Genomic DNA, 22177 nt, shown 5'->3' on the forward strand with positions numbered 1-22177 from the left:
CGGACTCCCTAGGCTTTGGGGGAAATGCTGCAAATTCTCAGGCTGGCTCTCATCTCCATGTCTCCACCGGGGCCTCAGTTCCAGCCCTAGGGATCTAGAACAGACGTTCTGACATGAACCGGCAGGGCACTGTACATCCACAGTCAACTCTCCCCACTCAGGTAGCCCGCAGGGTAGACGGGGCACAAATTCTGGGGTCTTACACACACACACACACACACACACACACACACACAATTTACATGCACCCTTCCCAGGCATCCTCTCAGTGGGTTTCGGCCCCACAACAGGATCCTGTGCGGTGGGCAGGGCAGATGGTGTGAACCCTTTTCTTAGAGGAGGAACCCAGGGTTCAAGGAAGGTGAGCAACTTACTCACGGTCCCAGTCTCTGAGCTAGGGACTGCCCTCGTCCCAACCAAGGGCTCAGCAGTTCCCACCATTAAATGCTCTGCCCCTCGAGAGAGCACCTTCCCTGCACCCAACATCCACGACAGTCCCACAAGGAAGACATTTGATCTCCATTTTACAGACACTGAAACAGGGACTTCAGGGTGTTAGGTGCCTGGAGTCAAGCCTTGAGCAGCCTGATTCCATGGACCCTCCCCCAGGGACTGTGTCCGGCTGGGTCCCCTGAGCCCCCAGCCCCTATAGGAGCCCCAGGCCCATATAAGGTGTCTCGATGAACATCTGCAGAATGTTTGTCCCCTGAAGTCTGTCCCCACTGTCCTTGCCCTCGACTTACTGCTCCTAGACTCTTTCTATCCTTTCTCCAAGTGCCTCGCTGGTCTCAGGCCAACCATTTGACACCTCTTTCCTGGGAGTTTAGGGTGAAGACCCCTCCACCTCCCACCCCTACCGGAGTTCCCCAAGGAGGTTAGGACGTCATTCAGCCCCTCGCTCCCCACACCTACCAGCATTCAGGGATTTGTAGTTTGTCTCCATGGCTCCCCCTTGCCTCAGTTTTCCCCACCTGTACCAGCTAGGAGGGAAGTGGGGAGCAGACTACTGGAAAAGACTACCAGAGGCAAGTCTGCCCCTTTCCTTCCTTCCCCCCCAGAGATTGTGGTGGTAGATACCACGGAGCCCCAGACAAGCAGAGAGTAGCCTGCAAGGGGGGGGGAAAATGCTAAAATCTGAGGGCAAAAGTCTCTGGAGGATGGTCTCCCACAGGGTCAGATTTTGAAGGCCCCCTCTGGAACACTGGCAGCTCCAGCTGCCTTCACCCTCAGATATTAACCAGTCAACATCACTGAGAACTGACCAAGCCTGCAGGCACTGAGGAGACCAAGATGCCACTTCCACAAACTGAGGAGACAAGAGAGATGCCCCATGCTGGGTGCTGTGAGTGCCTGTGTGACCTCATTCCAGTGTCCCAGCAACTTGGAAAATAACGCCTGTGTCACCAAGAATGAAGCAGGGACCTGAGACTTCCCCCACGGGCACATGGGAAGGACACAGCTCCATAGGGACAGGAATCCAGGTCTTTGCGGCCTGGGCCCATGTCTTGCCAATATCTCTCCAGGCTTCCTTCAGTAGTAGCTGGAGGCTTACACACACCTGGTGTCCCCAGCTTCCCTCTGAACCTGGCCCTGGGGTCCAAAGACAGGTGATCTGGGCAAGTCCCATCTCTAGGGGGACCCTGGGTTTGGAAGCTTGGGCTTTAGCGGCTCAGGTCACCCACACACTCAGGGTCACAACCCACACGGGCTGCCCCTCCCTCACCGGTACCCCCACGCCCCCTTTCCACAGCCCCTCTGGTCCCTCTGTCCCTTCCACTGCTACTGTGTCAGCCCCCCTGCTTGAGGCCCCAGGAATGACCAGCAGTCAAGACTGGGAGGAACAGTGCCCCCGACCCCCCCCGCTGGCGTCTGGCCCCTTCCGCGGCCCCCCCACCCGGCCGTAACCCCCCCCCCCCCGCACCCCACCCCCAGCTGTTGGGTCCGGGGAGAGGGACTTCTGCCCCTCCCACCGGCCGCAGCACAGCCGGGCACTCGGAGGATTGACCAATATCAGAGCGCCACCTAGTGTGCTCGGCGTGCGCCCTGTCCCCTGCCTGCCTCGGCCAGTCCGCTCACTTTGTCTGGGGCACCACCTCTGGGGGGAATAAGGGGCTGAAAAGGAGAAACGGTTTCTAGCCTGAGACTCACACTTATGAAGGGCCTCAAATCCAGACTGCCGACACTATTCTTAGCTATAACTTTGTTAACCACTCTTCTGCAAATATAGTAACAAGAACCTAAACTGTCCAACGGTGGCTGAAGCATCATTAACCATCCAAGTGGCCCCGTCCGTGTACGGTGACTGTGCTCTGTGCCTTGCTCAGCCTGTTTTGTGGTCTTCTCTCCCTCCCTGCCTCTCCCTTTCCCCCTCCTTCCCACACCTGGCAGGTGGCCTGATAGAGTAAAACAAGCACTGAGCATGGGCAGAGAGGTCAAGCAAATCTGGGCTTCTGTCCTCACACTTTACCAGCTGTGTGACCCGGAAAAGTTCACCTGAGCTTTCTGAGCCTTACTTTTCTCATCTGTAAAATGGGCTCGTAATGAGCCTCACGTGCAATGACAAACATGAGGGACTCGCCAAAGTGGCAGCCGCTTACCAGAGGCCCCCCAACCGCCAGTCTTGTCCTCCTCACCCGTGGGGTCTCCATCGTGACATCTGCTTCCACAGCACCCCGAGCTGGTTCTCCATCACCCTCCTGCTCTCTGAGTGCGGGTCACAAGGCATCGTGCAGCTCCATGTTCTGTGGCTAAGTCCCTCTTCTCCCTGGCCCCCTGGAAGCCCAGCCCAGTGGCCAGCCAGGGGCTGAACAGTATGTTCCACGCCAAATGGCCACACGCTGGTAGGAGAGCCTGTTCTCCAGTTCCGAGGCCTGACCAGGTTTCTGGCCCTGTCAAAAATGAACGCTTTCTACAGGCTTCCAGTTATGGAATGTATAAGTCACAGGGATGAAAGGTATAGCGCAGGGAGAGGAGTCAGTGGTATGACACTAGTGTGGTGGCAGATGGCAGACGCACTTGTTGTGGGCACAGCGTAACCCACAGAGATGCCGAACCACTGTGCTACACACCTGAAACTAACAGAATATTGTGTGTCAACTCTACTCCAATTTAAAAATGAACAAATAAAATTTAAAAAAAGAAAAAGTTTTCTCTCCCAGGGCCTCGGTCTTCTCTTCTGACTGGCACAGCTGTCACCGGGATTAAGGAGAGGACATTTGTGAAAGAACTTGTAAAGGTTGTAACACACAGCAGGCCCACAGTGAGTGGAATTTATTATTGTGTGAGCTTGGGAGGCCCAGTGGGTGCTCAAAGCCACGTCGAAGGAAGACGGAAGAGTCGTATTATCTCAGCTGCGCAACTTAAACAAAGACGTCCGGGGCAAGGAGGCAGAAGGCAAGAAGGGGAGGATGGGAGATGGTTTAAAATCAGCAAAAATTAAAACCCAGTCAGGATCTCAGTCAACAACTTATTTAAGAGTAAGGCATCCCACAGGCTAGGGGTAATGGGGTGGCGGAAGCCAGGGGCTGGGGTGGGGATGGGGAACAGGCCAAGCGGGGTGGGGGATGAGGGGACGAACAGCCTCTTTATTAACACAATTATTTTATTTGCCGAAAGGTAATCATCCTAAGTGAGGTCAAGGCGGCTGGCCCATGTTGCCATGGTGATGGAGCCCGATCACTTCCAGCAGCTGCAAGGGCTGGAGGTTCCTGAGAAAGGTGCCCCCGGATCTCTCTTCTCCCCGCAGAGAGAGGTTGAACAGGACCTTCGGGTATCTGCCTTCCCCCTCCCAGCTCCAAGTGACAAACCTAGAGTCCCTGGGGGGAACCTCCAGCCGAGGTTCACAGGGAGCCCATCCTAAAGGAGAGGGGCCCCTGCATCCAACATCTCATTTCATCCCATAATCACCATGAAAGAAGGGACTGAGCATCACCTGACCATCTTCCAGAAAACAGCAGCTCCGAAGAGCTCGTGATCTACCCACAGACACACAGCCCCTAAAGATCTAGAAGCTGGAATCTGAAGCCTAAGTTCCCATTTGCAGCTGCCTCAGAACCAGGGGCTGTGACAGTGACAATCAACACCAGGGACTTGATTGATTGGAAAAACTGGGGCAGAGGAGAAGTTGCTAACTGAGAAGTCAGGGAAGCCTGGGTTTGTGTCCCAACTCCCCCCGCCACCCCACCCAGGCCACTTCACCCTTGCCAAATGTGCTCCAAGCCTTGGTTTATCCAATGCATTCTGCACCTGTGATTTGCCAGTCTCTGCAAAAGTAAGCAATGACCAAGACACATTTCCCCATCTGCAAAATGGGCCAACTAAGCCTTGCCCTCAAGGGGCCCGGGACGGCAGCGGTGATGGGTAAGGGAGCTGCAGTGTACCAACATAAGAAGCTTCTTCTCTAATGTTCACCCAAATCTCGAAGGGTGTCATCTGTGCCGCAAAGGGAACAAAAGGCTCCTTGACCTCCAATCCTCCAGCCCTCAAGTCCAAGAGACCGCAGAGCAGAGGGAGGCCCGAGGAGGATGCCTCCGCCCGGAGCTGGGTCCGTTTTGCTTGTGCCCACGGTATCTATCGCCCTCTGGTGGAGGAGTCTGACACAGTCACGGGGACAACTGTGCAAACCACAGGGAATTCAGAAGGGAGTGAAAGGGGTGGATAAGGGCAGGTGTGGGGTGTGGGGGGCAGAGAAGGAAGGAGAGGGGTGACAAGGAGGGAGTCCCATTCTCTGAGGGCCTGCTCAGCTCCTAGCCTTTCACAAGAGGTCCTGGTAACCCTAGAGATCAGTGCCCTGAAGTAATTATCCTTGTTCTACAAGGAGGAAATCAAGACTTGACATGGTTGGCAACAGCCCAAGGCCCCTGAGACCAGGACACAAGCCTAGGTGAGTCTGACCTCAAAGCTCCTCACGCCACAAGCAGGAAGAGAAACTAAGGCTCCAGGAAGCAATGACGCCTTCTTCCAGGAGTAGGACCACTCTGGCTCAGATACCAGGGAGAGGCCTTCTGGAAGCCCCTCTCCTCCTCCTGCAACCCCTCCCAGCCATCTTCTCCACCAACCACAACAAGGTCCCAGTGTCCCATGACACACACACACTCACACTCTTGCTTTGAGGGCACGAGTGATGAGGAATATCTCTGAGGACATTGTCAAAGAAGCAGTTCCTCTAACTGCCCATTTTAGATTCACTCACCTCCCCTGAGGCTGCCAGCTGGAGTCCCCATGCTGTGCCAAATGACATGGAGCAAAGGCAGGGGTTGAGAGGGGAACCACTCAGGATGGGGCCCGTGCACACGGCCGGCAGATGCCCCCAGCCCTGGGGGTCCCCAGGAGGAGGGACTTGACAGTCTGGAGAACTTCTGAGCAAAAGGTGGGCAGTGGAGAAGAGAGTTCTTGACGGGTTACTCCCTCTTCCCAACTAGTCACACAGAGACTCCCAGGATGGGATCCTGCGGAGCGGGGACAAGGGCAGCAGGTTTGAGGGAGGTTTCTGGGTCAGAAGACAGAATCCGAGATGAGGTGAGAGACAGAGAAAGGAAAGGGATGGTTCTGGCTTCACAGCCGGACCCTTCCCAGGGTACCAACCGGCCACACTCCAGCTGGGTGATGGTGCCAGTGCACCTTAAACTTCGATCTGTGGATCTAAGGCTTGACCACAAACAGCAGCAAGGAAGATGAGCCAAGACCTGGCAGGGAAAGAGGAGGGGGGCGTTTGGCTAAGGAAGGGTTGTATGGATCTCTCTTGGGTCGGAGTCAGGGGCTCAGTGCCCCTTCCCATGAGGTGTGGAGTGAAAGGCAGAATCAGGCTATGTCAACAGGGAGGGAACAAACCTGACCCACTGAGGCTCAGCCAGACCCCAAAACTCAGTCCCAACCCTCTGTCCCCCCAATCTCAGCAAGCCTCAAGTGAGAGCCCAGGATGCCTGAACGGGGCGGGTCAAGGTGTTCCTGCCATCCTTACTTGGAGGGGAATGGTCTCTGCATAGGAGCTGTGGTGGCCCCATTCTCCCCTTCAGGCCAGGCTGTACAGAGGCCTGGAAGGAATGGGCCACATCCCCACCCCCCAAGTGCGCTGGGGAGAGGGTGGAAAGTAGGAGGCGACAAATGGTATCAGCTGCCCAGCATAACTTATTAGCATCCAGGCGAGATTAATCAAGCCCAGAAACCTCGAGCAGACCCCTAATTAGTTGCTGCTGATAACTATATTTGTCATGCTCTCCAATTATTCCACTGTAAATTTCAGAGTTTAATTGCACCTTGTTCTTCATTGAAGTGTCACTGTTTGCACACGCTCCCCTAATTCTTTAGCAAATTTGACAAAATTCAGCATTAAATATAGATTATCTTTAGATTTCCATAATTAACACAACCAAACTGTCTCAGGCCTAAATATTTCTCCCAGCGCCATAAATCTGGCCTGTCCCCAGAACCCGGAGAGCTGCTCCCAACTCCCCGGCACAGGCCTCTGGGAGAACATGCATTCACATCCATGAACATGACAGGCCTTGCAGGACTGGGGTAGGGGCAGTAGACAAGACTTCACTGAGGGCACATACCCAGGGACCAGCCCACCCCCAAATTTATCAGAGGCCTCATTGAGGCTGCTCCCTGGGGTAGCTCAGCTGTGTCCCAGAGTTTAGAAGGCTGGTCTGGCATCATGGCTAACCTCCTGCCCTGGCAGGTGCGCTGGAGGCAAGTGGCCCAGCCTATGGCCAGGCTGAAAGTCACTTCACCCCACAAAAGCCAAAAGGCCCCTGTTTGTGACTTTTTTACCCATTAAGGCTGACTTTGATGTTTGACATTATGCTAGGAACATGACCAGCCCTTGGCCCCTGGGAAGAGAACCAGATCTTGGGTTTATCCCAAGTCAAGCCCCCTCCCCTTCCTCAGGCTGGCTGTCTCATGGGCAGCATCGTATCCAGAGCTCAAATGCAAGCCAAGACCCCCAACCCCACTGCATTCATGCAAACACACACACACACAGGCTTATAGACACACACACATATACAAAGATAAGTACATACAGGTGCACAAAGACACACCACTGACACCCATGGACACACACACAGACACACAAAATCACACACCAACATACAAGGACAGACAGACATACACAGAAACACATATCCCCCACTGCATAGGCCCTGCAACCCGGGGACAGCCAGATAGAGAAATACTCACTCCCCAGAATCCAGCTCCATGTCCAGAGTCCAGCGGCACGAAGGCCCGGAGTGGGCAGGGGGCTCCAGCAGACTCTTATGGCCGTCCAGCGGCGCACTCCTCAATTTCCCTGAGAAAGCTATGGTGGCGGTTGAGGGGCTGAAGTTGGAAGCCCAGCAGTAACATTGAGAAGCCTCAAAGTGTACTCGCAGCATTTTGGAGGAAAATCAATGGCCTTTAATGAGATTTGATTTTTCTCCATGATGGGCTGGGCTGGGGGTAATGTGAGGAAAAACATTTGCAAATCATCATCTGATAAGGGGTTAATATGCAAAATATATAAAGAATTCCTACAACTCAATAGAAAACAACAACAACAACAAATGACCCCATTAAAAACTGAACGAACGCATTGGGGCGCCTGGGTGGCTCAGTGGGTTAAAGCCTCTGTCTTCGGCTCGGGTCATGATTCCAGGGTCCTGGGATGGAGTCCCCGCATCGGGCTCTCTGCTCAGCGGGGAGCCTATTTCTCTCTCTCTCTCTCTCTGCCTGCCTCTCTGTCTACTTGTGATCTCTGCCAAATGAATGAATAAAATCTTTAAAAAAAAAAAGAGATTTAATAAAAACTGGACGAATGCATTTGCTAGGACATGGATGGAGCTAGACAGCAGAATGCTAGTGACCGAAATCAGAAACAGACAAATACCATATGATTTCACTCATATGAGGAATTAAAAAACAGAACATATAAGCAAAGGGGGGAAAATGAGCAAGAAAGACACAAATCAAGAAATAAACTCTTTTTTTTTAAAGATTTTATTTATTTAAAAGAGAGAGAGAGCACACTCACACCCAGGGGAGCAGCAGAGCAGGAGGGAAAGGCCGACTCCCCGCTGAGCTGGGAGCCCGACGTGGGACTCGATCCCAGGACCCCAGGATCATGATCTGAGCCGAAGGCAGACACTTAACTGACTGAGCCACCCAGGCGCCCCAAGAAACAGACTCTTAATTATAGACAGCAAAGTGATGGTAACCCGAGGGGAGAGGCCTGGGGGATGGGTGAAGTAGGAGATGGGAATAAAGGAGGGCACTTGTCATGATGACCACCTGGTGATTATGGAATTGTTGACTCACTATATTGTACGTCTGAAACTAATATAAAATTGTATATTAACGATACTGGAATTAAAACAAAGAAAGAAAAAGTTGGGAAAAGTACTTGAATAACCATTTCTTCAACTTTCATCAAGGTTAATACACACTTGGCCAACAGGCATAGGAAAATATGTTTGGCACCACTGGTAATTAAAGAAATTAAGCCCACAATGAGATATGACCTCATATCCATTAGGATGATTACTCTCAAAACAAAACAAAAAACAGAAAGTAACAAGTGTTGAAGCATTTGGGGGGCTCAATCAGTTAAGTATCTGACTCTTGGTTTCAGCTCAGATCATGATCTCAAGAGTCCTGAGAACAGGCTCCCCGCTAGGTGTGGAGCCTGCTCTCCCTCTGTCTCCCTCTGTCTCCCCCTCTCCCTCTCTGCTCCCTCAACACTTGTGCTCTCAAAAAGAAAAAAAGGAAAGAAAGAAAGTACAAGTGTTGGGGAGGTCATGGAGAAATTGGAGCCCATGTGCACTGTTGGTAGAAGGATAAAATATATAAACAGTATGGAGGTTTATTAAACAATTAAAAATAGAGGGGCACCTGGGCAGCTCCATTGGTTAAGCATCTGCCTTTGGCTCAGGTCATGATCCTGGGCTCCTGGGATCAAGCCCTGCATCGGGCTCTCTGCTCAGCAGGGAGTCTGCTTCCTCCTCTCTCTCTGCCTGCCTCTCTGCCTACTTGTGATCCCTGTCTGTCTAATAAATTAATAAAATATTTTAAAAAAATAAAAAATAGAATTACCGTACGACCCAGCAATACTACTCTTAGGTATATATCCAAAAGACTTGAAAACAAGATCTCAAAGAGGGATTTTCCCACCCACCTTCATTGAACTATTCACCAAGCCAAGAGATGGAAGCAAGTCGGGCATCCATCCGCCAATAAGTGGATAAATAAAATGCAGTATATACATGCCGTGGACTATTATTCAGCCTGACAAAGGAGGGAGATCTTGTCACATGCCACCTGGATGACCCTCGAAGGCATTAGGCCAAATGAAACAAGCCGGTCATAAAAAGACAAATGATTCCACTTGTCTGAGTATCTGAAGTTGTCGTGTACATAGATACGTAGAAAACAGGATGGTGGTTGTCAGGGGCTGGGGGAGAGAACAGGGAGTTACTATTTAATGGATGTAGAGCTTCTGTTCAGTTTCAGATGGAAAAGATCTGCAGGTCTGTTTACACAACAGTGTGAATAAACTATTCAATTCTATACTTAAAAATGGTTAAGGAGTGTGTGGGTGGCTCAGTTGGTTGAACGGATCTGACTCTTGGTTTCAGCTCAGGTCATGATCTCAGGAATTCTTTCTCTCTCCCTCTCCTCCCCCTCTGCTCCTCCCCACCCGCCTCTGTTCGCACACACTCTTCCTGCCTTTCTCAAATAAATAAAATCCTTTAAAAAAAATGGTTAAGACGGTAATGAAAAGAGACGGAAAAGGCAATGGTTTTGGAGGAAGAACTGGACTTGAATCCCAGCCCTGCCATTTCCTGTGTGTCCTGGGGCAAGTTGCCAAATGTCTCTGAGCCTCATCATCCTCAACTCTACACCTGGGAGTGAGAGAATCTAATCAGGTTACTGGGAGCGTTATCTCACTAACAAAGCAGTGAAGGACCTAGGACATTGGTGTGAAACTCTAGGCATGGAGTTGCGGAAGCGGCAGAACCATGTTCTGGAAGCTTCCCTTGGTGAAAGCTGCTCGGGCCTCTCAGACTGGAGTTGGGGCAGCTGTCAGCCTGGGCCTGACCATCTGCCCCAAGCCTTGGACAGCCCCTGCTCCCGTCCCATCTCCCACCCTTTCCCTCCTGCTTTCCTCATTCCTCACCTCACTCCCACCACATTCGCCTCTCTGGGAGCCCACTGCCCACGAAGCAGGCTCTGCCAGAGGGTCTCTGCTCTTCCTTGGTGTTTCCTCCACCTGGAATGCTCTCAGATGGCTCCCTCCCTCCCTCTCCTCAGGTCTTTACTTAAAGGTCACCTTTGCAAGGAGCCCTATCCCTCAGGAACCCATTTAAAATGTCACCTTCCCCCAACCACTGCACTCCCATCCCTTTTTCCCTGCTCTATTTCTTGCATAACACATTCTATAATTTTACTTACTGATTTTTGACTTGTTACTGCTGTAGCCCCAGCCGGCACATAGTAGGTGCTCAATAAATCTTGTTAAGTGACAGCATGAGCCGAGCCTTGGCCTTCCATCCTCAGAGGCCCTCTGTTCCATCCTCTACTCCCATCCTAGCTGGCGGGGTCTGCAGCTTTAAGGACTCCCACTCCCAGGTCCTGGCAGGGGAGGGGAGGCCCCACTTCCCGTGCAGCCCCAGGCTCCCCAACTGCCATTCCAAGCAGCCCGGGCACCAATCTAGTCCATCAATATCGGCCTCTAGCAGCCACACTTGGACGCCCACCCCAATCGATAACCAGCGGCTGCCATCGATCAGCCCCCAGGGTATCGGGAACCAGGGGAGAGGCAAGGCGAGGGACAGACAGGGTATGGAGACACAGCCCCAGAAAGGGAGCAGCAACAGGGAGCCCCCAGTGACATGCATACAGTCCAGAGATCATCAAGAAACAGGCAGAGCTGAGAGAGGGGCTCCAGACCCCAAGCTAGGAAGGGCAAGGAGGCAGACACAGAAGGGAGGCCCCTGAGAAGGAAGGAAGACATGGGCAAGGAAGAGTCCTTGAAGGCCTACTACGTGCCATGAGCATCTTTTCTCAAACCCCAGCACAACCCTGGGAGAAAAGTTACTGATGCCATTTTATAGGAAGGACACCAAGCTCAGAGGTTAAGAAAGTTGACAGAGGCCCAAGCCTTTATTTGGGAGCAGGGCCAGGATTAAAACCTGTCTGGGGTCTCTGTGAGTTCAGTTTCTTTTGCTGCATCCCTTGGTACTCCATGCCATCTACTCTGGCCTCCCTGCTGGGGCATATACCCCACAGCTGAGTGGGGGGCTTTGTAGGGATGGTTCAGGAGAGGTGGAGCAGGGAGAGGGCTGGGGGTATTGTGGGTGGGGGGGAGGCTGGGTGTGATGGGGGTGTGGGGAGGGTGGCTGTGTGCGGATTGGGCTTGGCCTCCCCAGCTGCAGGCCTCCTGGTGGATGCTTGAGCTGGAGGTCCTCTCCTGCCAAGCCTGGCTCCTGACCCTCCATCCCCCACCCCCTCCAAACCCTTCCGATTGCCTCCGCATGAGTTTAGGCAAGTTACTTAACCTCTCTGGGCCCCAGTTTCCTATCCAGTGCTTACACCAAACCTTCATGAGGATTAAATGAGACGAGGCTTGTAAAATCGTTAGCACATGGTAAGTACGTGATAAACGTTAGCACCATCACCGTCCCCATCACCATCATCATCCTGCTGCACGCACACGGCTTCAGGGTCCCATACCCGCCACGGGGAGACTGTTTGAAGTATGCGTGTTGGCCTCAGGACTCTGATGCAAACAAGATCCAGCCCCTCTCAGTGCCTGACCCACCGCTAGTCCCCCCATTACAGGAAGGGCATCTGTGCAAGACCCAGATACAGATGGGTCTCAGCAGGACCGAGGGCCGAGGGGTTCCGCAGAGCATCGCCTTGCTCTCCATTAGCTCCTTTGTTTCAGAGAATCAAGAGCAGCTGCGGCTGGGGAACCATTTGCGTCTTGCCTTCTCAGAAAGTGGGAGGGGAGGGCCAGCGGGAGTTGTGCTGAGATTTGCCCTAAGCTGACAACAGAGGATGAGGGGGAGGAAGCTCATCTTCAACCTCAGGACCCATTCCCGTGTTCATTTGTGATTTTTAAACCTTCTGTATGTGCCTGGCCCTGGGCACCAGGGAATATAACATGAGGAAAGCTCATTCCTGCCCTGCTCTGTAAAGGATGGGAGTGGGTAGGGGACTCCCAGAGGTTGGAGGGGCTTTCAGAGGTCTGCAGGGGGCCAAAGGGCTACTTGCAAGAAGGAACCAAGCCCCACCGTCTTGCCGCCCTCTTGGCTTGCGGATTTGGGCCTTGGTTTCTCCTTTCCAGAGGAAACTGCTCAGCCCACTGACATTTTTTTGAGACTATGGATCAATCACAAAAGGTGACACTTTTCATGGAATCTCTCTTCAGACACCCACAAACCTCAGCGGGGAAAAAAAAGCCCCTGAGTCTGAAGGGAAGGGGAGAGGCAGAGGTGGCGGGAGAAAGCAGGGAGGGCCACGTTCAGCCGCTGCGGGGGGGCCAGGGCAGGGAGGGAGGGGCTGGCCCACAGCTGGTGAAGGGTGTCCTCGGAAATGGAATATGGTGGCAGAGGGGGCACAGCGGGGGGCGAAGGACAGCCATTTCCATAAGAATCCTTCTTGGAGTGTCTGGAGGGGGAACCTGGTTTAGAAGCTGCCTTCCCAGGGCTCAAGATCTAAATCTCCTGGTCCTAATTCACCGACCAGCCCCACTCCTTTTCCCAGTCTGGGGAAGAAACTGGGACAATTAACTGGGGCAGAGCTTTCGCCCTTTCCTGCTTCTCTAAACGTGGCGGCTCCCCCACCCCCACCGGCAGGCGGCTAAACAAGGTTCTGCAGTTTAGAAAGATAATTCAGAGAGCAGGTGTGTTTGCAAAGCAACAATTCTGCCATTACTGAGCGTTCACAGCTTCCTGGGTCCCGTGCTACCCCACCACAGGGATGGTAACCCTGTTGGATAGAAGCTAGAGAAGTCATCCCGCTAGGAAAAGGCGGACCAGGATTAGAACCCCCAGACCGTGCTGCTCACCCCGAGGCACAGATTTGAAAGGAACAAAGTGTCCAGATCAGGATGCCCTGCGGCTGGGAGACTAGAACTTACCGAGGACAGGTTGATGGGGGAGGGAAAAGAAAGGGGGGAGCCTCAGGTACTGTGTCCCCTGACCAGGCCTCCAGGACTGGGGGGTGGAGGATGGGGGGTGGGGGGACAGTGACAGCCTCCTGGCCAGTGGCCACCTCTCTGCCACATAAAACCCTCTCTGTGTGCATGGGAGTCCAGACCTCAGAGCGGGCCACGCTGAGCTCCAGCTACATAGGGGGCAGTTAGAACTTTCTGGAGCACCTCCCCCAGTAGGATGAGCTGAAGACCACCAGGGAGGTGTTAATGAAACCAAGAAGCTGTGAACAGACCCAGGAGTGATTCCAATCTGACACCTCCACCCTAGCCCCCACCAGTAATGAGCTGGGACCTGCCCTTCTCCCCAGAGAGGAGGGTGAGGGGAGAAGAGGAAGCTCTTGGGCATCTTTGTAGCCTCAGAGGCCTCCCTTCTCATCATTACCATCACCATCTTACCATCATCATCATTTTCACCACAATGAAAAGCTCCCATTATTAAGCACCTACTGTGTCCCATGCACTGTGCAAAGTCCACTTCCTAAGTCCAGTAATGAATCATCTCAATGAGCTGTGCGGTAGGCACCATCCTTGTCTCCATTTTACAGGTGGAGAAACTGAGGCTCCGCTGGGTTAAGCGACTGGCCTGAGGCAGAGCCAATGTTTGGACCCAGGACTGTCTGACTCAGAAATCTGCATTCTTACTGCTTTTGCTACTGCACCTCTGGGCATGGACCCACGAGGTCCTCAGTAGGAAGGTGGGTGGAGTAGAAACGTTCCCCTGTCTGGAAACAGAGGAGTCCAACCCTTGGGACCAGGGGTGGGGGGGACGCCCTGGTGTGGGGAACTCACACCCCCATGCAGGGAGGCCTGTACATGTGGACCCGAGCCGGAGCTGGCGTGGTGAAGAAAGGCAGGGAGCCCACCCTGTATCCAGATTCCAGAACCAGGGAGAAAGAGGGAAGAGCTGGATCCTAGCCCCACCACTGAGCCTCATACTCTCCCAGCCCGCTCTTTCTGGGTCCTCTTCCCCTTTGTGAGCAATGGGAGTTGGACCAGGGCGCTCCAAGGAGGGACCTCCAGCTCTGCCCACTGCCTGGGGAAGGGGATGGAGAGGGATATTGGCCTAAAGATAGTGTGTGTTTTTGTGTGTGGGGGGGGGCTGTTAGGAAGACCCCTGCCTCTGGTCCTGGAGGGAGGGGCTGAGGAGCTCCAAGAGCAGAGGGACTGGAGTCCCATGTTTGTAAACATCATTAATCAGGGATTAGCAGATGGGCATGCTAATTGCACCTGTGGAAGCCAGAGACCTCAAGGTTGATTACATTTACAAACTGTGGGGATCCCTGGCGCCTGGCCCTGTCAGAGTGATGGGGGAAGGTCTCATTTAGGACCTCAGCCTGGGGGAGGGAGCTGGCAATTTAGTCTCCTGCCAAAAAATAAAAATAAAAATAATTCCAGCCCTGCAGGGGGCTGGAGGTACTGGCCACAATTCGGCTCTTCTGGAATACCAATCTTCTGAGCCCCTTCCCCTCTTGGCTGGGGAGCCCTGAAAAAGGAAGATCTTGACAATGTCATTTTAACTCCCTCCCCTCTCCGACTCCCTCCAGCTGCTCTCAGGGGTAAATCGTGTGTTGCAGCTGGAACAGGCCCTGGACTCTCTGGGGAAACTGAGGCCAGGCTGGTAGCACAGCAGAGCCAGTGCCTTCTAGTGGGGCAAGAACAGCTGCCCCGCTCCTCCAGGACTGGGAGTGTGCAAGCTCCTGGAGTCTGCACCCCAGTGCAATGACGCGAAGAAGTTAAGGGTATGTCCACACTCATGCAACTAGCAAGTCAGAGTTGGAACTCAAAGCACTACCTAACAGCCAGGGTCACGTTCTTTACCACCCCTGCTCCTCTCTGGCTTCATCCTGACCATGGCCTCCAGGAGATGGGCCCCCAGCCGGCCCCGCTTCAGAGCCGGAGCCACAGCCTCCCCGGGGCCTGTGTATCTCCCCAAGCTTGCTCTGTGGCATGCCCCGGAGGCCACCCCAAGGAAATCCCCACCATCCTTGGCCTTGGGGTCTCAGGTGCTTTCTCTCTGCCTTCATGTCTAGTTTACAGAACTACATATCGATGAGTGCTCGGCGGGTAATTCTGGCCTCAATACCCTTTGGTTCGAGTGAACCTGCCTTCCCAGAGGCCATCCAGGGTGCTGCCCAGGGAATGAAGCAGTAAGAGCCCCCCTTGCATGGCTGGTAGCCCTGGGAGTGGCCCTCTAGATGGTTCAGACTCCTGGGACCAGAAAGCTGATGAACCCAGCATGCCCAAAGCTGGTTTGATCTAGACAGTACACAGGAGTCTGTGGGCAGGAGAGCAGGCTGGGAACCCCGAGGAGCCCCAACCCCACCATCTAGGTTCCAAGCTGGGTTTGGCTGTAGAGAGCAGAGCTCAATTCTGTGCTGTCCGTGTACCTGTACCGTGACATCTCCATTCGTTTCCCTCAAGCCAAGGAGTCTGGATTCTCCTGAGACTCAGAGCTGAGCAGTGGTGTGTATCTATACCCATATCTCCATCCACATGTACACATGCTTGCTCGTTTATTCTGAAGACTTGGCTCCTGGGATTGTAAACCTGGCAAATCCCGGCTCTGCCAGGTGAGTCAGCAACTGGGGCCCTGGAGAGCGAGGATGTGGTTCCCATCCGAAGGCCCACAGGCTCCAGACCAGGAAGAGCCCGTTTCGGTTCCAGAGGGAGGGAAGAATTCTTAGGGAACAGCCAGACCTTTTTTTTTTTTTTTTTTTTTTTTTTGCCCCTGTTCAGGCCTTCCGTTGATTGAATGAGGCCCACCCACACTGGAAAGGGCACTCTGCCTCACTCAGTCTACCAATTTAAAGTTTGTTTATTAGTAATCTGTTTATTTATTAATAATCTCCACACCCAACGTGAAGCTCCAACTTACAACCCTGAAATCAAGTGTCATGTGTTCTTCCAACTGAGCCAGACAGGCGCCCTCAACTTCAATGCCCATCTCATCCAAACACACATCACAGAAACACTCACGGTAACGTGTGACCGAACTATCTGGGGATCCCGTGGTCCAGGCAACTCCACACGTAAACTGAGCGGTTCTATGCACGTCTGTGTTACCAGGTGCTGGTCCTGGGGTGCACAGAGCTTGGATGTCTAGAATGCATTTTACTAAAACTTTCATTTCTACAGATCCTGGTTGGGGAGGGGCCAGCGGGAATAGGCACTGAGGGTACTATCCCCATCCTACAGATGCTAGGAAGTCGTCCAGGCCAGAAACCATGGAACTGGGGCTGAACCCAGCACCTCCTTGAGAACGTTAGGGACAGAGGAAAGGTCAACTGGCCCAAACCTTCAGACATGCGTTCAAAAGCACGGGGGCAGAGGATTTAGACGGAGTTTCTTAGACATGAGAAGGTGGTTCGAAGACCAATGATTCTTGACCCCAGCAGCACATTGGTATCAACTGGGGAGCTTGAAGAAACACGGGACCGGTCTCCTTCCCCTGAGATTCTGATCGCATTAGCCTGATGCCTCTGGGCATCTGGAACAGTAAAGGTGCACCCCCCCCCAACCACCGCCACTGCCATGCACACCCTCAAGCCCATCTAAGGTGCAGCCAAGGTTCAGAACCACATCAGGCCTGTGGCCAAGAGTGCAGCAGGGATGGGGGAGGCCATTAACATGCCCAAAGCTGCACTGTGCCAGAAGTCAGAACCTGTGTGGGAGTTGACGCCGGACAGCTCGAGGGGCCCGATGTGGTAGAGAGATCTGTGGAGTTTTATGGAAGGGTTTCTTCCTCTTCCTTGAGACAAAAAATTCTGACTTTAGAGCAATCTTAAGCCCTTTTAATGTCTTTCTAAACTGACATCCCCACCAAAATTCCAAGATAAATTCATTCCACAGAGAAAAGGGAGCTACAATTTACGGAGCATCACTGTGAAGGGGGCTCCGAGCGAGCTCACGTTGCCCTCTCTGTCCTTGCACAACTCGGGAAGGGAACTTGCCCGAGGTCACACAGCAATCAGAATTTGAACTTGGGTTGTCGTCCTCCAGATCCAGGCTCCAGAGCAGTGGTTCTCAACTAGGAGCAACTGTGCAACTGTGTCCTCCGTGGGGGCGTGTGGCCATGTCTGCAGACACGTTTGCTTGTCAAAACAGGGGGCAGGGCATGCCACCCGCATCCAGTGGGGGAGAAGCCTGAACATCCTACAGTGCACGGGACAAGCCATCACAACGAATGTCAAGACTGCCGAGGTCCAGAAACCCTGTTCCAGTGGTGCTCAACCAGGACTACACAGCAGACGCATTCTGGGCCTTTAACAATTCTGATATCCAGGCTGCCCTCCAACCATTTACATCAGGTTCTCTGGGGGTGGGTCCCCAGCGTCAGTTGTTTCTGAAAGCTTGCCAGATGGTTCCAATGTGCAGCCAAGACTGCTCTAAGCTGCTTGTGCTGGGGGCTTCTGCTCCACTTACAGGACTCTGTGGGAGAAGACCAAACCCACCTGTATAATTGACAGCGACCCTGTGCTCACTATCTCAGAGGACCAAAGGCCAGTTCTGGGGTTCATCGGTTCCTTTCTCAGAGGTGCACCGATGGGTCGCTGGGGAGGGGGTTCTGGAGGGCCAGGGAGGAGAGAGTCGTTTGCTAATCTTTTCCTTGCCTCTCTAGGGGCCATGGCCAAGCTTCTCCCCAGGTAGCCACATAGGCTGCCACGGAGACTGCGGCTCGAAGAGCGAGGCTGCCACCTAGTGGAGGAATAAGACACAGCGGCCCAGGTGATTTTATTTGATCCTCACAAAGACCCCTGGCAAGGCAGGCGCAGGAGGAGGAAGCCCCCACTGGGGCAGGGTTTGAGCCTGGATTTGTACCTGTCTCATCCACAAGAGAAACCCAGGCCTCTCTCTACATTCTCACACTGGTTCAAGAGGAACAGGACACCTGGACTGGCCTGCCCGATTCCCTTCTGATGTCTTGACATCCAGGCAGGGCCCAGGACATCCTGGAGATGAACAAGCCGCCAGCTCCAACGACAAGGCCAAAATCAAAACAGGAAACAACCTTCCTCTGATCTCTTCTGCAGAGCTCACTGCCCCACAAGACAGTGGTTAGTAAACAGGGGCCTGGGTGCACTCTTGGGTAAGAGACTCCAGCACATTTGAGGGTGAGAGTATGTGTGCCCTCAAGCACACATGACTCAGTCCAAGTCAGCTCCCATTCTGCCTCTCTTGTTCCGATCCTGAGGACAGTCCTGGGTGCTGCGCCAGTCCAGGCCCTTCTGACGCGGTGGAGGGTTCTCGGGGGTCTTGGAGAAGGTGCTCTCTCTTCCCTTCCCCAGGGGAACCTTTCCTCTGGCTGCAAATGGAGTGAAGAAGAATTCCTGCACCAAGAGACAAAAAGGCCAAGGGGAAGGGAGAGGATGGAGAGAAGGAAGGACCACTGGCTGGCAGTCCCTTGTTTTATCCTCGAAAGGATACACTTTCCCCCTCTGGCACAGAAAGTGACTGAGACAGAGAAAGAGAAACTTGTTTAGGGTGAAGGAGCTGTGCGTGGGCGATCAGAGGGCAGGAAGCCGGGCCACAGGAGACTCACCTGCAGCCACGGAGACATTCAAGGACTCAAGTCCAGGAGGCAGCTGGCGGCCGGGCAGGATGGTAAGGAGAAGCTGGCAGGAGGCTTGAACTGCCAGGGACAGGCCAGAGCCCTCGTTCCCTGCAGGGCACAGAGACACAGGGTTAAGGAGGCCCCAGCTGGACACACAGGTGCTTGGGACATGCACATCTGAACACGGAAAAGCAGGGCCATCTACCTACCCAGCACTAGGAGAGTAGGCCGGTCCCAGAGGAACTCCAAGCAGCTAGTGATGGGGATATCAGAGGACGGGGAAATCTCAGGCCCTGGGCAGCTCACTGTACCAGCCACGAGCCAGCCCTGCCGGGATTTGGCCTGTCAAAGAAAAAAATCAAGTTCTAGCTCACCAAACTTTCATCAGAGCCCCAGGAGAGGGGCTGGACTTGCCCGTATAGTCACTGATCCCTCAATTCAGTCAATAGTTACTAAGCCCTTAGAATGGACAGGCTCTGTTCTAGGCTCTGGGGACAGGGCAAGGAACGAAACAGGCCAAAATCCCAGCCACCCAGCAGAAAGGTGATTAGGGTGGGCCTCACTGAGGTGACACTGGACAGCAGGGGCACCTGGGTGGCTCAGTGGGTTAAGTCTCTACCTTCAGCTCAGGTCATGATCTCAGGGTCCTGGGATCAAGCGCCACATCGGGCTCTCTGCTCAGCAGGGAGCCTGCTTCCACCTCTCTCTGCTCTGCCTACCTGTGATCTCTCTGTCAAATAAATAAATAAAATCTTAAAAAAGAAGAAGATGGAGGAGAAGAAGAAGAAGGAGGAGGAGGAGGAGGAGGAGGAGAATCTAGGCAGAGATGAGTAAATGCAAAGGCTGAGAGGCTGGTGCTTATGGGACATGTGTGAGGAACAGCACACCAGTAAGGTGGTGGCCTGCAGGGAGGGAGCAGCTGGGACTGGAGAGGGAAACGAGGGGCACCTAAGGCAGGACCGCAAAGGCCACTGGGAGGACTTTAGCTTACTCTGGGAGAGCTGTAAAGGCTTTGAAAGGTTTTGAGCAGAGGTAAGATGGTCTAACATGTTCCAACAGACTCACTCTGCCAGCTATGTTGAGAGCCAACAGAAGAAGGCTGGTGAGGTCGTTTCCGCACTAATACAGGCAAGAGAGGCGGGAGTGGGAGCTGAAGCAATGGGGAGGCTTGGTGGGAATACAAAAATAACTTCAAGGTAAAACCAAAAGAATCTGCGGGTAGGTGGGCCACGGGGTGGGAGAGCAGGACGAAGAATCAAGGCCCACCACGGCTCCAGGCCTAAACAAAGGGATGCAGTCGCTCTTGCCTGGTCTGGGCAAGCCTAGAGAAGGAAATGGGGAGTTTGAAATGCCCCTATGATAACAAAAGCAGCTGTTGAATCTGGGGCTCACGAGTAAGATCCAGGCTAGGATGTACACCTGGGAGGCATCCAAGTATAGGTAGAATTTAAAGCCTTGAGACTGGGTGAAACTAAGAAATGAACACGTAAGGAAACAGATCCAAGGACTGGGCCTGGAAGCCTTGAGGGGGTTGGCTGGTCAAGGAAGCCGCCAAATGCAAGGCAAGACTGCCCCCTTGTGTCCAACAAGAGAAGCACAGCCGAAGACTGGAACCTGGACCAGGAGTGGGGGTTTCTTAGGTTTACCCCTTCCTGGATATCAAAGTTGTTTCTTATTGTTGTTGGTGGTGGTGGTGGGGTTTGTTTGGGTTTTTTATTTTTTTGTGTGGGGGCAGAGCGAGGGGAAAGACATAGATTAGTCTGTCCTTCTTCAAACAGCCTTTCAAGCTGGGCCCCTACTGCAGGACTCCTGGCCACCAGCTTCCCACAGCTGATCAAAAAAAACCCATTTCCTGACAACCTACTGAGAAGGCAGTGAGGCTCGGAGGTACACTAGCCTCAGGGGCAAGAGGTACGCCTGGGGAAGGAGTGAGGTAAAGGTAAGAAGCTAGGAAATCTCTAACTTCAGATTCTGCTCTATTTATGGTTTCGAAAATTCCAGGATCCCTTCCTTCCCAAAGGGGTTTGGAAGGACGTAGGGAACGATGCCAACATCCTCCCCTTCCTCCATCAGAGGCTGGATGAGTGCCCTCGGAGAAACTGAGCTTGGCTCATTTCTGTTCTTTTACTCACCGCCCCCCTCCCCGCCATTACCTGTAGAAAACCGGCTAGGTCATCAGTGGAGAACACGTCCATCACCTCCATAGCCCCGGCGCTGGCTTTGCTGACTACTGGAGTGAGCGGGCAGCTGTAAATTTCCCCACGACCCGCTTTAAGCTGGGAAATCTCAACCCCGGTGCCCTGCCCTCCCCTGGCCCCCCAAGGGTTAAGGGTGAGAATTCTGGCGATGGGGAGGCCTGGCTGAGGAAACAAGGATCAAGGAGCTTAGAAACTCGGCTGCGCCCCAAACTGGGGCACATGGGGAGTAAGGGACGACCGTGCCTGTTTCTCCCGGTGGTGATGACTTTATCCACTCCGAGGAAGTGAGCAGAACGCAGCACGGACCCAAGATTGCGGGGATCCTGGAGCCTCTCGAGGACGAGCCACAGCTGCTGGGGGTCGTCGCCTGGCCTCGCCTCCCCGACCTCCGTCCAAGGCCGAGGCTTCAGCGGGCTGACCTCCATGCAGACGCCCTGATGGACCTGGGAGCGCAACAGGGCGTCCAGCTTCTGCCGTCTGAGCCGCAGAACTGGGATGTCCCGCGCCTCTGCCACCCGGAGCAGCTCGGCCCGCTCTCCCTGCAACCCGGACCTGCCGGCCTGGAGCAGGAGCCTGGCCACGCGGCGACGGGCGGCCCGCAGGGCCAGGAGACAAGGGGACAGGCCAAACAGAAGTTCCAGTCCCCGCTCAGAGCGCGGGGTCGGCGCCAGGTCATCCAACAGCAGGCGTCTCAGCTCCTCCCCGCCTGGCCGCTCCTCACGCCCCGCCGCTCGGGAGAAATGACGCGCGAGGTGGCGACCCGAGCAACCCCAACTCGAGACCCCGACGGCCCAGAGCAGTGCCATGGCCATTGCCCCTGCAGCGTCATCAGGAGCGCTCACTCCCGCCGGTGCCCGCTCCCGGCCCCCAGCATGGATAAGGGGACCAATGGTCTGGACTCAATCGGAAAGACTACCCAAAACCAGGGAGCGGAACCACAGCCGACCCCTCCCCGCCTCCCACGTGGGCTACCGCACTTCCGGGTTCAGGCGGCCCGCCCCCTGCCCGCAGACGCACTGCGCAAGCCTGGCCGCCAGGCCGTGCCCACAGCGCCTCCCACAGGGCTGGATGAGCAGAGGCACTCCTGTACCCGCCGCCCGCCGAGCCACCCCTACCGGCCACTTCATTCCGCGCCCTTCCAGGTCCCAAGAGGTCCCTGAGGCTGGAGGGCCACACTCACCGGGGCACCAGCAAAGGCCAGGTGTTCAACGAGGTCACTGGGGGTGACTCCCTCCC

General features: G+C 54.1%; 1 protein-coding gene across 2 annotated transcripts; it reads right to left on the reverse strand.

Moving 5' to 3' along the window:
* Window positions 1-17133: 17133 nt before the first annotated feature.
* MRM1 (mitochondrial rRNA methyltransferase 1) lies at window positions 17134-21861 on the reverse strand. 2 transcript variants are annotated; one of them, XM_032871819.1, is made up of 5 exons: window positions 21185-21861; window positions 20897-20990; window positions 18953-19085; window positions 18732-18851; window positions 17134-18494 (listed from the first exon to the last, which is right to left on the reverse strand). In XM_032871819.1, the coding sequence occupies exons 1-5, from the start codon at window positions 21751-21753 to the stop codon at window positions 18337-18339; spliced, it is 1074 nt and encodes a 357-aa protein (XP_032727710.1). In that variant the 5' UTR covers window positions 21754-21861; the 3' UTR covers window positions 17134-18336. The 2 variants fall into 2 exon arrangements, with proteins under 2 accessions (XP_032727710.1, XP_032727709.1); XM_032871818.1 differs by having other exon boundaries at window positions 17134-18519.
* Between the last annotated feature and the right edge of the window lie 316 nt (window positions 21862-22177).

Source organism: Lontra canadensis, unplaced genomic scaffold, assembly GCF_010015895.1.
Source record: "Lontra canadensis isolate GAN:19392208 unplaced genomic scaffold, GSC_riverotter_1.0 scaffold43, whole genome shotgun sequence".
NCBI lineage: Eukaryota > Metazoa > Chordata > Mammalia > Carnivora > Mustelidae > Lontra > Lontra canadensis.

What these genes read in the sequence shown, in the direction of transcription:
- MRM1 (XM_032871818.1), bottom strand. Translation starts at nt 21,753, where the DNA reads ATGGCCATGGCACTGCTCTGGGCCGTCGGGGTCTCGAGTTGGGGTTGC. An exon ending in ACCTAGCCGGTTTTCTACAG is followed by an intron (nt 19,086 to 20,896) that starts GTAATGGCGGGG and finishes TTTCTTTGACAG; the next exon opens with GCCAAATCCCGGCAGGGCTG. An exon ending in GAATGTCTCCGTGGCTGCAG is followed by an intron (nt 18,520 to 18,731) that starts GTGAGTCTCCTG and finishes CTCTTGGTGCAG; the next exon opens with GAATTCTTCTTCACTCCATT.